The following is a 15,690-nucleotide window of genomic DNA, read 5'->3' on the forward strand; positions in this document are numbered from 1 at the left end:
TGTGTATCAGGCACTGTCCTACATGCTTTATGTACATTACTTCATGTAACTTAGGAGGCGAGTATTTTTAATCTCCATTTTAAGATGAGGGAACCGAGATGGGGAGGTGATGTGACTTGCCCAAGCTCACATGGGGTTAGAGCCTGTATTTGACTTCCAGACCCCAGCTCTTTTACTGCTAACCTGTGAGTTGGCATAGGCAGATATTTCACACCAAAGTTCACTGTGACAAACACGGTGTGGAGGTCGTGTGAGTTAATTATGATCAATTTTTATTTTATGTTCCTTGAGGGATAGTAGAAAAACTCTGGACCGGGAGTCAGGGGACCTCAGTTTTAGTCCCAGCCGTATCACTAAATAGTGATATGTCCTTGGGCAGTTCAAGAAACCCCTCTGGACTTCAGTTTCCTCACCTGAAAAATGAGGGATTTGGATGAAATTAGTGATTTTCAAACTGTAGTTCTGAACCTCAGATGTCTTTGGTCCCTCTCCCACCAATTTGCATAGATATACTTTTGTCTGTTGTAGTTGTTGATCCATCTGCCTAAAATTTACTTTTCAGCAAAGAATTCCTGAACATAACTTATAAAGTCATCAGTCTCTAAGATAACTTAATGACAAGTCTCCTGACTACTACGTGTACAACTTCTCCATAATTCCATGTTATTTTAGTGTGTTAAAGGAGATAGGCATCTTTTACAAATGAAAAAACTAAGGTACTAAAATGGGAGAAGATTGGTGAATTTTTGTTAAAATATGTATGTAGATTGACTGAATATTTCAGGTTATCAGCTACTTGGGGTCAACCCTGTTTTTTGTTAGATTTGTGACCTTCACCTAGTATTTTTACTTTCAGCTTCCTCATTGGTGGGGGGAAGTGCTTGCCTTGTAGGGTGATTTTTGAAAAAATGTGAGCTAATAAGATGAAAAACCCTTTATAAACTCTGAAATGCTTATACAAATTCACCTATTTTTTATATGTTTACAGTAAATTTCCCATTCCTTTTAGTCACATGAACTATGTTTTTAACCACATCAGATATTTTTATTGAATTGTTTATATTTAATATAGAGTTCTCATAAGGTTTAATGTTTCTAAAATGTGAATCTAGACTGGAAGAGGATCTTGATGTTTAAGAAGTCTGCTCCTTTTTTGATATCCTTGTCAAATACACTTACCTCTTACTATTAGAAGTATAAGTGATTCCAAAACTTTGCACATATCTGAAAAGTTAACCATTAAGTCACTCAGTTATGTAGTATTTCATGTAAAAACAGCAGTGCTTCAGTATTGGAGAAGTAAGGTTGTCATTTTGTTGGGGTTTGGATGTTAAGTATTTTAGGGTGATCTGGTAGGCACATTTGCAGTGTACTTGAAGAACCATTTTTGCAAAGAATAAAAATTTTTTTTGAAACTCTTTTTCTGTAGGAGAGTACTGGATATGAAGGCACGTGAAATAGAAACCTACGTTAATATGAGACTAAAGAAGAAAAATATAGTAATGGAACTTGGTGTGTTTCTGAGCAGTCTGTCGCTGGGTTCCTATGTCTGTAGGTTAAAAAAATAATTGCTCATGTAGCCAACGAGGAAATGTAAACACACTGTTTATATCTGTCTGTCTATCTAATGGGAATTTCATAGTTGCTGGGTGTTTTGATATTCTTTTCAATTCAAATATATTTTTTGAGTGGCCCTCATGTGGTAGCCTCTGTCTTTATAACACCCCTCTGAGACAGGCAGAAATTGTTCTTGACAGATGGAGAAACTGAACTTTGGAGATTAGCTGATCCTTATTACCCGGTTCTACTATGTTGATTAATTATCCTTCTTAACAAAAACCCTATGACCATGACTTTTATTTCAATTTCCTGCTTTACGACATCTGTCACAAAGCTTCTGCAGGATTTCATTTCCACTCGAATGTCTGATAGTTGTCTCAAACTTAACATGACCCAAACTGAACTCCTGTTTTTTTCCTTTCCAGTCTTCCTGATCTCAGTAAATGGTGCCACCATTCAACCAGTTGCTCAGGCCCCAAACTTCAGAGTCATCCTTGACTGCTCTTCTCTCATATCCCGTGTCTAATCCATCAGCAGGTCAGCTCTGCCTTCAAAATATGTTCCAGGAATCTGACCACTTCCCACCATCTCCACTTGTTACACTAATTCAAGCCCCTGTCATCTCTCATCTATACAACTTCAGTAACTTGCTAACTGGTCTCCTTGCTTGTACCTTTGCTTCTTTATAGTATATTCTCACAGCAGCTGGAATTATCTTCTTAAAACCTAAACCATTTCAAGTCACCTCCCTTTTCACAATTCTGTAATAGCTTCACATTATACTCACTAAAATTGAACCTCCTGTGGCCAACAGGGCTTTATGTCATCTGACTCTTGCTTACTCTCATATCTTATTTTCTACTGCTTATCCCCTTTGTTCTCCTCATTCCAGCCACACTGGCCTCAGGATCTTGGTACTTGGGTGTTCTTTTTGCCTGGAGTTCTTCAGAGCCCCCTCCTGGGCTTTGTTCAGATCTATATTAAATGCCACCTTCTAGTTGAAATCAGCTTGTTAAATTGGTTTTCGAAGCGTTTGTCACTACCTCACATTATATTTATGTGCTTGTCTCCTGCATCAGAGTGTGTTTCTTTTTGTCTAGCTTGGTCGCTACTGTATCCCAGCTCTTACCCCAGTGTTTGGACTGTAGTAGGTGCCCAATAAATAGTTACAAATGGGTAAACCAAAGCACGGGTGGTGCATTGGCTTTAAACAAGAGGGTGCCTTGATTGTAAGAAGAGGGAGTCGAGAAGATGCAGTGGCTTTGGTAGAGGAGAGTGGAGGGAGTTACTAAAGAAAGGCCTTTTATTTCTCTGTGAAGGAGGAGGTGCAGTCATCTGCCAGTAGTTGGGGGAGAGATTACAGGGCAGAGGTTTATTAATAAACTAAAATAATTAGTGTGCACTAAATATATAATGTTAAACTAAAAGGATTAGTAAACTAAAACAATTAGATGTCAGAGAAAGGAGACTTCCTGATGGGTGGGTGTCTGGGAGGGGTTTTTGGAGGTCCTGAGCTTGGGTCAGGCTTTTCTAGACCACTGGTTTGGATAGGCGGAGAGAAACAAAAGGTACTGCAAGATGGGGAGAACTGTAGGGTAAAGATTCAGAAGAACCTGGGGGAGTTCGGGAGATACTGAATGTTTGATTTGACTGCTGCAGGAAAGGAGGCTGGAGAGGTCCCGTGGGACTGATGTTAGACAAGTTTTGTCCTCCAGGCAAAGGAGAGCTGTTGGAGGCTTCTGAGGAGAGGAGTAACAAATATTTAGAATGAGCACGCTGGAGGTAATATGCAGAATTATTTAGAAAGCTGGGAGATGGGTTTAAGAGATACTGTAGTAAGGATGTTGATTAAGGTGAGATTGGAAAGGAAGGGACTGATTTAGAATTGCTTTTTAAAGAGAAAAAGTGCCAGGACCAGAGTGCCTGAATATAGACAGGGAAGGGACTGGAGAATCAAAAATGCCTTGGAGTTTTTGACTTTATGTGACTGAAGAGTAGTGTTGCTCTTATAGAACTGGGAATGGTGGACAGGGAAGCAGATTTGGTGGGAAAATATACCAGGAAATAGTATAATATATTACAGAGAAGAGTTTTTCTATCTATGAATATGAAGTCTTTGATAATCATATTAACATGGTGGTTCTCTTGTCATTTTGATCATTAGGTGTTCCTTATGAATATTTATAGCTTCTTATCCATAGTAATTAGAATCAAACTGATTTTGGTTAGGAAGGACTTATTCCTGTTCTAGTAGTTTTTAGGAAAAATAATTGCTCAATGAATGGTGAGACAGAATATTTCCTTAGATCATATATTGCCCTTTATGGTGCTTCATAATTTTCAAAATACTTTCACTTCTGCACCTACTTCATTTAACAGTAATCCAGTAAGAGATGGGTAATTTGGACTTGCTAGTCATTTATCTGTTTTTTCTATTTAAACTGCAGTTAAATATGATGTATTTTCAGATTGTAAAATGTTAAATCTCAGTACAATTTTCCCATAATAATTGAGTGGGTCTGATGTTCCTCCTCCTGTCGTGTAGTATCTTCTGCATTATCTCTAAACTCATTCCATTGGGTATATCTGTTAACTTCAGAAGGCTGTAAGCTCCTAAATGGCAGGGATGTGACTGTCTTATCTTTATATTCTTTGTTATACCATTCAGTCATTTGTTTATTCACCCAACATGTACTGAGCGTCAGCCATGTCAGGCAGTATATTAGGTATCAAAATTATAGATACAACAGTGCCCTGTCCTTAAGCAGTTAGCAGTTTGAAGATGAGGAAATGGTTACACTACAGTGTGAGAAGTGCTGTGGTAGATAAATCTCATTTCCAGTTCTGAACTCATTTGGTGTATGGTAAGTGAATACAAATGATTTTTTAATTAGTGAAGAAAATACAATTAGCAGTTTCAGAAAAATTGCTATTGATTTCAAAACAGTTATAGATTATATGTGAATCATCTGTTCTTTGGATTATTCATATTACTTCAGTTTTAGCAGATAATTGAATGGACACTTGAGTTTTATACCTTCCAAAATCCACTTGAAATGGGGCATATATAAATATATTAGAATTACCATTGTGTCATCCCAAATACTTGGTATAGAAGTTTTAAAATTTTGTACATTTTAATTTATTTTTTATTTTTTGCATTCTCGGTGATTGAATGATCATTTCATATTATTTTTCACAGCAGGAGAAATTTAGATTGTGATATAACTTGAGTTTTTTCTTTTATTACAACAAAACTAAAATGCAGTGTATAATAGTGTTGGCTTAACCATAATTGCTTCCTGCCTTTGGAGTTCTAAGAAAATGAAAATGTTCTGATTATAACAGTTTTCTGTTTATATCATGTGTGATGTTCAGGTTATGAATAATTGGAATTGAGACTCTGTAGATGCTCAGAATCAGTACATAGGTCTATTTGAATTAATTTTTCTCAGCAGTGATATAATAGAAGAAATAGTAAAAAAAATTCCACTATTTTTTAATAAATGAGTAGACAGATGGATTTCACAATCCAAATTTTGATGTTGTTTTGGGGGTGCTGTAAATAGTAATAAAATTTTCAACTCTTTGAGGTATTTTAAGCTAATGATTTTTCATGGTATTTCTTCTTTGGTCATTTAGTCACCAAAAATATGAGCTATAAGTAGAAACCCAGTAACAATAAGTAAAAACCCAGTAACATGTTCATTACATTTTTAATTCACATTTGTGATGTATAACTTTACTACAGTTAAAAATTTTTTGTTGTTGTTGCAGTATTTTTGAGGAAAGGGGTATATCCTTAAATTCCACTATTTTAAATTAAAAGATGTTAGTTTTTCTTCTCTGGAACAGGGTTTTACAGGTGTGACACAGTATCGGCTATTGGCTTAATGATCAGATTTAAATATAAGTATTAATCAGAGATGAACTTACTCCTTGAGTTCACATTTAAACTGTGGCATGTTGAAATAATCTAGGTCTCCATCTGCACATCTGAATTCATTTTGTAAAATATGGCAAACAGCTGCATTTCAATTGAAAGCTAAAACAACTGCAGGACATTAACCCATTGAGAAGATTACAGTAGGTTTTCAGTCCCATGTTAACTGTATTTATTAGAGAAAATTGACTTGAGTGCTCCTGCTTTTAACTGACATTTTTTTTTAAATGTCTGGGAGAAAGGAAATAAAGGATTGGAATGATAGGACTTTGATGTGTAAAGAAGTTAATGTCTAAAGAAGTTAATTATCTAAATCATCAAACAAAATTTGGTTATGGGAAATAATTATTTTAAAGATTCTAATGAGCTATCAGCTCATCATGTCAAGAAAAATGTTATTCACCTGTTTGATTTAAAAATTGAGTAACTTGACTGTGAAAGGATGATCGTGGTTATAATAAACTAGGATTGGGACCTTTTACCTCTTACCAATAAATACTCTTGATGTGAAACATTTGCAGTAGGAGGACAACCGAAGAAAGCTGTGGTTTTAATATGAATTTACTTTCTGAAATGTCTCCTATTCAGAGAGCATTAAAGCAGGGTGACTGGATTTAAATATGAAAAAGGGGCAGATTGCTCCAGCGTTGTCTCAGGACATTTGACTACAGGATAATCCCAGAGAAAGGCATATCTTCAAATCTGACATGAGTCCATTTAAGTCATAACTGTTTTTGGAGGCTGGGGTTAATACCTCATCTTTGAGTTCAACATTTTCTCCAGGTTGTCATTGATCTGTTGGGACAACAAGGGAACCATTTTCTAAGGTTCTTGAGAAAGCCAGGTGTCTTTTTTATCACTTTGTCCTGATTCTGCGGGACTGTTCCTGGAAATCTTTGGTTTCCTGTCTGTTTTGCGCGAATCTTGGACTGGTGATGTGACTTTTTTTTTTTTTTTTTAGCCAGAGTTCTAAATGGTGATGCTTCTTTTCCTATATTATTTGTAGACAGAAGTACTTGTTTCAAAGGTCTTTGTGAAAAAATAGGACAAATTTAGGCTTCAAAAAAGTGATGGTCTTTCATAGCATTAGCTTCCTTATGTGTTTAAGAATTTTGGTTTTCATGCTCAATTTGAGTGAGACTTTTTTCCTTCTCTTCCTCTGCTCCTGCATTTTCTATCTAGTGGTTTTGGCCTGGCGCTTTGGGCCCTCAGACTAGACAAGGGCTTATGTTGGCAGATAGTTGGTCTTGTCACAGAAGGATGTTGGGATATTCCAGATCTAGCCACCCAACCAGCGTGCTGCTTGTCTTCGATCTCTGTCTTTTCAAGAGAGAAACTTCTCAAAAGCTGCATATATGGCCTGTCTCATTCAGTGGTTTGTAGTAGTGTTTTTTCAGCCTTCTTTCATGGGGCCCAGCCTTCCATCTCAGCTCTTGGTGAATGACCCTGGCTCAGGTTTCCTTTATCAATTTTAGCCTTCATTACCCACAGGAGTGGTCAGATTAGAGCTGTATTAAGAAGATAAATTTGGCAGCAATGCGGAGAACAAGAGGCGGGGAGGATGTAAGAACATAAAGTAGAATTTATTTGGCTTCTTGCAAATTATGGGGTACAGGAGAAGGAGTCCAAGGTAGCTACTGAGATTTTGAGCTAGGGTGACTAGTAGCAGTGGAGATGCCAGTAGTAAAACAGCACTTATTTTATAAGGAAACTACTTAATATTTGTTGAATTGTATTGAGGTCTTTTAGTGAAAATATTCAAGTTTCTTAAACTTTTGTGATTGTGAAGTAAGGGTAGTCTAAATTTTTCATAAAAGCCTTTAGCAGATCAAGAAAGGGAGAATTCTTAAGGTCTTTCTGTTTATAATAATAATAGCTAACATTGTGTGCTTACTGTATGCTCACAACTGTTTTGAATGCTTTGTGCATGTTAGTTCATGTCACCCTCACAACAACCCTAAGAGGGTGGGATTATCATTCCCATTTTTCAGATGAGGAAACTGAAGCACAAAGAAATTAAGTAATTTGCCCAAGGTCCTAGTAAAGTAGCAGAGCTGGGATTCAAACCTAGGCAGTCTGACTCCTCCTAATTAGTTTACTCAGAGTTCTCAGTACTGCTTTATTTTATTGTATGTTCTAAATTTGTTAATTCTTCTTTAGAATCTGCATGGTATTTTTATGTTAAGAAAAATTACAGTGTGGTAAAGTTTATATAAACATAAAATAATAGCTAACTTTTATTGAGCACTTATTGTGTAATAGTTGAGGCTTTTATCTACTTTCATTATTTTATTTTAATGTTATTTTCACTAATTCTTGTTTACCAGACTGCCACATGCATTAAATAAAATGGCATATATTAGGATTGGCATCTAGTTTTCCCATAATGCATCAGCTTAATTTTATTGGGAAAAAAGTCACATTTTAAATTGATGAGTTACTTAGCAATAAGATTATAAAATATCACAATGCTTACTTCTTTTCTACTGATTGACTTGATTTGTATTATTTATATTTTAGGCTTTGGTTCAAATGGGAATTAGATTATGCTGTGGTTTTCTAATTTTGTATCTTACAACTGTGCAGCTCTTTTTTTAAAAGAAATCTTACTTGAAACCCTGGTATATAAAAGAAAAATCATTGTTGTTCTGGTTTTCTGGATGGAACTGGGCAGGAGGATGTATGCTTGGGGGCCAGTGGGAGCTCCCTGAAATATTGCTGGTGAACCTTAGGGCTCCCTGGAATGCATTTTGAACACCACTGAGCTCTATTAAAATACTCTAGTGAGTATTTTTCTTCTGTTACTTATTACAAAATATGTACTGAAGTGTTTATCACTTAAGTGAGTAATTTTTTGATAATGTTCTTGATTAAGCAGTTTTTTTCCACCTTACTATTTCATTTTAATAGAGAACATTAGGTATGAACATATCAGATTTACATAAAACAAATCAGAAATTTAAAATTTTCTATACTTTTTGAAGTAATTTATAATTGCTTCTGTTTTCCATGCGTTTATTTATAGCTAAGTACATTTCTTTTTATTTCTCTTTTTTATTTAGATGAATAATACTGCAGCCAGCCCAATGTCTACTACCACTTCAAGTAGTGGAAGAAGTACAGGGAAGTCTATAAGCTTTGCAGCAGATTTACAGAGTATGATGTAAGTATGTCTCTACATCTCACTTATTACTATTTTAAGTTTACTCAAGTTCATGAAAGACAATAGAAATAACAAAATTTGTAAAACTTAACTTGGAAATTTGTGCTTAATCAAATAAAAATGAAATAGTCTGATAACATTTTAAATAACCATATGCAGAAAGGCCAAAATTGGTTAAAAATGCTACAATGGTACTGTATTAAAAAAATAAGTATTGGTTCATCTTTGGAAAAGAATGAACAATCACACAAACATTTTTGCTCTAATTATTATCTGCCCATATCTGTGTTATGGATTATTACTATTTTAGGTTTAGAGTTAGAAAATTTTGAGACTGATTGTATTCTTGGATAATTGAGATGTTTTCACAGAGTTCTCAAATGTCATAATAATTCTATGAGCCTAATTTAAATTAATTTTGTTTTGATAGTATTTGAATTCACTGTATTTGAGAATGTTGAGAAAAAACTTAGAACATTTAAAAAATCATACACAATCGTTAAGATTTTCCTAAGGCTCTTTTCAGCTTGACTTCTGACGACTTGCATTGAGTGAGATTGCATATCTTGATTCGGTGGGAGGTAGCCTATTTATTAGAAATGTTTGCTGGCACATATTAGTTTTTCTTTGTTATTGGTTCAGGAAGCAATTATCTGCATAAGAGGGACAACACCTTAGAGCTCTTCTTTTCCTATGGATACATTATTCATGATATACCTGGCAATTTTAAAAGAATGCTTCTGTTGAAGGTTGCAGTGTCTTCCTCTTGTGGGCATATACGGATAGCCTTCATAGTGGATTAACTCCACTGTGTGACAATTATTGTTCAAAGGAAAACTGAGCTTGAGCATATAGCTCGTAGTTGCTTGGTGAACATATTTAAACAACACTGAAAACATTTATGTCATAGGTTTTTAAGCTTTTAGGTCTCAAGATCCCTTTGTACTCTTAATTATTGAAGACTTTAAACAGCATTTGTTTATGTGGGTTATATTTATTAATGTTTATTGTTTAGAGTATAAAACTTAGAATAAAAAAATTATTAATCCATTTGAAAAATAATAAACCTATTATATGTTAACATAAAGAGTATATACCCTAGGGGCTGGCCCCGTGGCTTAGTGGTTAAGTGCCCGAGCTCCACTACTGGCGGCCCAGGTTCGGATCCCGGGCGTGCACCAACACACCGCTTCTCTGGCCATGCTGAGGCTGCATCCCACATACAACAACTAGAAGGATGTGCAACTGTGACATACAACTATCTACTGGGGCTTTGGGGGGGGGGGCGGAAAAAGGAGGAGGATTGGCAATAAATGTTAGCTCAGATCCGGTCTTCCTCTGGAGGAATTAGCATGGATGTTAGCCCAGGGCTGATCTTCCTCACACACACACACACACAAAAAGAATATATACCCTATAAAAATAATTCTATTTTAAAACCAAAAATTGGTAACACATTTTGATAGATAAGATGAGAATAAATTAAATGTATTAATTTAGGAGTTGTATGAGGTGAGCTTATATTTTAAATTATGGAAAATTTTAAGGGTTTATCCTTGTATAAACTTTTGTATATTAGTTTTTTTTGTTTAGTAGGTTTATATTAAGAATCTTTTATGTTGTATTATGTTAATTATGTTTAAAAATATTAAACATGTTATAGAAGTTTTATAGTAAAGTGAGGAAATTCATTTTCCGGTAGAGCTGGTTCATTGATGTACCTTGTATTTTTTTTTTTTTTAATTTAATTTGATTTTATTATTTTTTTTTTATTGATGTTTTAATGGTTTTTAACATTGTGAAATTTTGGGTTGTGCATTTTTGTTTGTCTATCACCATATATATGACTCCCTTCACCCCTTGTGCCCACCCCCCACCCCCCCACTGCCCCTGATAACCACAGTACAGTTTTATCTGTCCATGTATTGGTTTATATTCCACATATGAGTGAGATCATACAGTGTTTGTCTTTCTCTTTCTGGCTTACTTCACTTAACCTAATACGCTCCAGGCCCATCCATGTTGTTGCAAATGGGACGATTTTGTCTTTTTTTATGGCTGAGTAGTATTCCATTGTATATATATACCACATTTTCTTAATCCAATTGTCAGTCGAGGGACACTTAGGTTGCTTCCACTTCTTGGCTATGGTGAATAATGCTGCAATGACCATAGGGGTGCATAAGCCTCTTTGGATTATTGATTTCAGGTTCGTTGGATAGATTCCCAGTAGTGGGATGGCTGGGTCATAGGGCATCTCTATTTTTAATTCTTTGAGGAATCTCCATACCGTTTTCCATAGAGGCTGCACCAGTTTGCATTCCCACCAGCTGTGTATGAGGGTTCCTGTTTCTCTACATCCTCTCCAACACTTGTTGTTTTTTGTCTTGGTGATTATAGCCATTCTAATGGGCGTGAGGTGGTATCTTAGTGTTGTTTTGATTTGCATTTCCCTGATGATTAGTGATGTTGAACATCTTTTCATGTGCCTATTGGCCATCTGTATATCTTCTTTGGAGAAGGGTCTGTTCATTTCCTCTACCCATTTTTTGATTGGGTTTTTTGTTTTTTTGTTGTTCAGTTGTGTCAGTTCTTTATATATTATGGAGATCAACCCCTTGTCAGATGTATGTTTTGCAAATATTCTCTCCCAGCTGGTTGGTTGTGTACCTTGTATTTTTAAAAACTTTTCATTTGAAAATTTCAAACTCATAAAATTGTAGAGAATAGTGTAATGAACCCCATACATCCATCATCTGGCTTTAAGAATAATTGTGTTTTGCCAGTCTTATTTAACGTTTCTCCTTGTTCTCCAACTTTCTTTTTTATGAAATATTTTAAAGCAAATCCCAGACATCGTATTTCAAATTGGTAGTATTTATTAAAACAATATATTTGTTGGTAGGTATAAAACATGGACTGGCTGCCTGTTTTTGAAAATAAGGTTTTATTGGACCACAGCCGCACTCATTATTTATCTGTTATCTATTGCTGCTTTCATGCTATGTGGCAGAATTGAGTATTTGTGACAGAGACCATATGGCCTGTAAAGCTGAAAATACATACTGTATGGCCTTTTATAGAAAAAGTTTGATGATCCCTGATGTAGAAACTGCTCTCTATAGGAAGAAAGCTGTATTTCCTTTTGTCATTTATACTTAGGAGAGGTTCTACTTAGTGCATTTGATAGACAGCAGGCCACTTAAGAAAACTGGGAAAAAAATAAAAGCTAAATTCAGCACTTTTCTTATTAAATACTTTTGCAAACATCTTCCCAACTAATGTGCTTAAGTTGGATTCAGAATGCAAAAGTTATTGTTGGCTATGGCTTTGGAAGAAATGTACATTTTTCTTCTGTTTTAGACCTCATAGAGACGCCACTCCTAATGGTTACATTCATCATTTATAATCTGAAGTTATTTTTTCCCCTTATGAATTAATTCATAGAACAAGAAAATACGGCCAAATTGGGGAATCCTTTTTAATTTACCAATATTTTCTATTGATATAAGGTTTTTAGGCTTTTGGTTATATAAAATTAGAATCAATATACATTTGATCCTTGCTTATGTGATTTCAAATGAGAAAGTGCAGACTTAAGTCTCTGTTTATTTTGTGTTGTAGGAATTTCATTCTCTGAATCCCTACTCTTTTTTTTTGCTGCAGTTTTATAGTTCTTCTAAGCCTGTTTGTATTGTATTGCTGTTTTTTAATCCTCTACTGCAGCTTTTTTCCCCACCCATTCATTACTAATGAGCTGATTTTCTCTTGGCTGCCTGCTCTCTAAATAAGCAACAATATTGTAGTGTAATTTCCAGGGAATGGTTTCACTGAAAGGTCTCTAGTTGTCAGGCACAAAGGAAATTGTCATGATGTGGTATTAAATGTAGAACTGGCAGCCAGTCTCTTCTACTGTTGGAGCCTTGATAGAATTGACCATATTTTAAGTTTGGGTGGTAAATACTACCAGTGAAGCGCTCTTTAGGAAGTGCTTCTACAAATTTTAAACTAAAGGATTAGCAGTCAAATGATTGCCGGTGGATTGGGGATGACAGCAGCTTTCCCTTACCTAGTGCTTGTAACTGAGCACATTTGCTATATGCTCTTATCACAGCTCTTTGAATAACGTGCTGGAAGGGTCCAGAAGCTTTTCGTTTTAAGTTATTGAACTTAAGTAGCCTGTAAATTAGAAAGTGAAATCTTTTCAATCTACATTGCAGATATTTTAACAAACTTAAGAATTTTAATTAAGTTAAATGTACTTCAAGAGGTCTTCATTGGGCTCTCTCTTCCATGTTTTACTCATTTATGTGTTTCTTGCCTTGTTATGTTTTACTTTTTCGGGTTTGTAGGCCTGGTGATGAAGCCAGCTTTCACTGCTTGGTAGTATTTGGTAATTCTCATGTGACCAAATTAAAAAAATGAAAATTTCATCCTTATTTAAAATTCACAGAGTGGAAAATTTTTAAAAACCAGTTTCTTTGTATATAATAAAATCAGTCTTTTAATTATGCAGTTCTGCATGTTTTGCATTTTTTAAAATCAACATTTATTGAGGTTTTATATGGGAGGACCTAAATGCTTCAAAATAGCCTAGCAGTACAGAAGGGTTGTGGAGAAAAATAGTTATGTAATAGGATGTGAGAAATCCCACTTTAGTACAAAGAGGGAGTGGTGAACTTCTGAGGATATGCTTCCTAACTCTAGGTCTGTACTTCTGATCGCTTCCTGGAACGTCCATTTAGTATTGAACACGTCAAACTTAGTATGTCCAAAACTGAACTAATATCACAGTAAGGTTTGCTTCTTGGGAATTTTTGGGATAAATAGCAGCAACCATTTATTCATTGCTGTACTAGGCTAGGGCATAGCCGTATATGTGAAATGGTAATATTTGGCTATTATTTAGCATTATGAAGTTATGAGCTGTGGAAGAACATGTTCCCAGTTCTATCCTCACCTTAATCTGACTTTAAAGAGACCTAATATGTAAAGATGTGAATTAGTAATACCTGTTTATTGGACTGATGCAGGGTTCCTTCAAATATTGATTTTCTCTGGTGCATTTAAGTTTTTCAGGAAACTGGAGGAAAGCAAAATTCTTAAAGGTAAAGAGTGCTAACATTAATATATTACAATTTCAGAGATGCTCAAATAATCCCAGTGATGATAGCTAATGCTTGTAGAGAGCATCAGGTGTGCCAGGCACTCCCCTGAGTGCTTCCATATACCGTTTCATTTAATCCTCATACAACCCTATGAGGTGGATACTGTTAGTCCCTTAGATGAAGAAATTGAGACACAGATGTTAGTAACTCACCAAAAATTGCCATTATAGTAAGTGGCAAAACCTGAATTTAAACCAGGAAGTCTAACTCCAGAGTTCATGCTCTGGACAAATTATGCTAAACTACATTTCAATCAATACAACTTTTATCTTGACTTATAAAATTTAGTTTACAAATGAAGTTTTACCGGTTTATGTGTGACAATTGTGCTATAATGAAGTAATAATGTGAGAGCTAAATAATTGTTCAGTTAATTACTGTTATTAGTAAGGACGTCTAATTTTTATAAGTAGTATTGGATTAAGTTGTTATTTTCATATTATTGTAGCATTTATTTCAATTTCCCATACCTAACCACCAAATCTTTTTAAGTGAGGCCATATCAGTGACCAGGAGAAAGTATAATTTTTTATAGAAATATACTTATATATTTCTGATATTTCATAATTTTGGATATAAACTTGGCCACATCATTGTTGAATATTTAAATATTTATGATACTTTTATATTTTATCACTGTTAAATAATATTTGATTTTAATTCCTGATATTTAAATTACACTAAACTGTGGATAAACTTATCCTTGTACTTTTTGTGACATGCATCTATTTGGAATATTTTGAGATATATACTGTTTATAAATATAACAATAATGCGGAAGACTTTCAAATGATAATGTAAAATTGGTCACATTCTTTCCTGAAAGTGAGAAAATGTGTAAAAGCTGATTGAGAACTTAAAAGCCCTAGGTAACTAAAGTTGGTTATACTTTTTTTCCTTTCAGAAATGAAATAAGGAAGTGTTTAAATTGCTAGATCCAACTGAATTAAATGCCTGCATTGAAAAAATGTCATTTAATAAATGTGACAACATACAATTTTGAATTTGTACTTAAATCTCTCTCTCAATTCTCTCATAAAAAGAAAATAACTAGACCTTTCATTTTAGGATAGTATGCATATAATTACCAAGGGGGAAAAACTTTTTCCCATCTTAGAAATGAATTCTTAAAATTCAGGGAGACAGAGTTGTTTTTGTAGTTCTGTGTTGAAAATCTTTAGTTACATGGGGAAAAAGAGGTAAAAATTCACAGATCTGTCATTCTAAAATTGCAGTTTAGTTGTAGATTATCACACTGGAGAATGGGAATACCTGTTCTGAACTAATTTGATGGCAGAACCAGGACCTAACTGATAAGCAGTTATTTATAGTCTTCACTTATCTTTAGTGTTAATAGTCATACATTCCTCTGTGTCCCTAAGTGCTTCCCTAGACCCTGCTGAGGGTATTCTGAGTGTGTGGTTTATGTATAAACTTTCTCAAATCTGAAGCCTTCTGAATTCTGAAATACATCTTTCAGATAAGGGATTGTGGACTTATGTCTACCTCATAGGGTTTATGTGAAGATTAAATGAGATATTGAATCAAAGCACATAGTATTGTTCCTGGCATATAATAAGCAATGTCCTGTTAGTTATTATCATCTTTTTAGAAGATAATTATCATCAACATATTAATTAAGAAGTCTATAAAAATATTTCAAGTGCAGGGGGAAATGTTTACATTTTTATGGGAAGAATTTTTATTATAGAGAAAGAATGATTTGTCTGCATTATTGCATGCTGTCCAGTAGAACTTGCTGCAGTGATGAAATTTCTGTCTCTGTGCTCTTCAGTATGACAGCCACTAACCGCATGCACCTACTGAGTACATTAAGTAAGCTAGCAACTAAGCAA

The 15,690-nt window shown here is 34.7% G+C and overlaps 1 protein-coding gene across 8 annotated transcripts in view; it reads left to right on the forward strand.

The window, feature by feature from the left end:
• Positions 1–15,690, forward strand: part of SUPT3H (SPT3 homolog, SAGA and STAGA complex component) — a 534,834-nt gene that overhangs the window by 4,184 nt on the left and 514,960 nt on the right. For 6 of the 8 annotated variants that reach the window (XM_058554232.1, XM_058554229.1, XM_058554231.1 and 3 more), the window contains exon 2: positions 8,566–8,666. In XM_058554232.1, coding sequence (XP_058410215.1) covers positions 8,566–8,666 — 101 coding nt within the window. Of the gene's footprint in view, positions 1–1,126; positions 2,098–8,565; positions 8,667–15,690 lie in introns of those variants that run through there. The other 2 variants (XM_058554228.1, XM_058554234.1) reach the window with 2 other exon arrangements.

The sequence above is a fragment of the Diceros bicornis genome, chromosome 14 (assembly GCF_020826845.1).
Source record: "Diceros bicornis minor isolate mBicDic1 chromosome 14, mDicBic1.mat.cur, whole genome shotgun sequence".
NCBI lineage: Eukaryota > Metazoa > Chordata > Mammalia > Perissodactyla > Rhinocerotidae > Diceros > Diceros bicornis.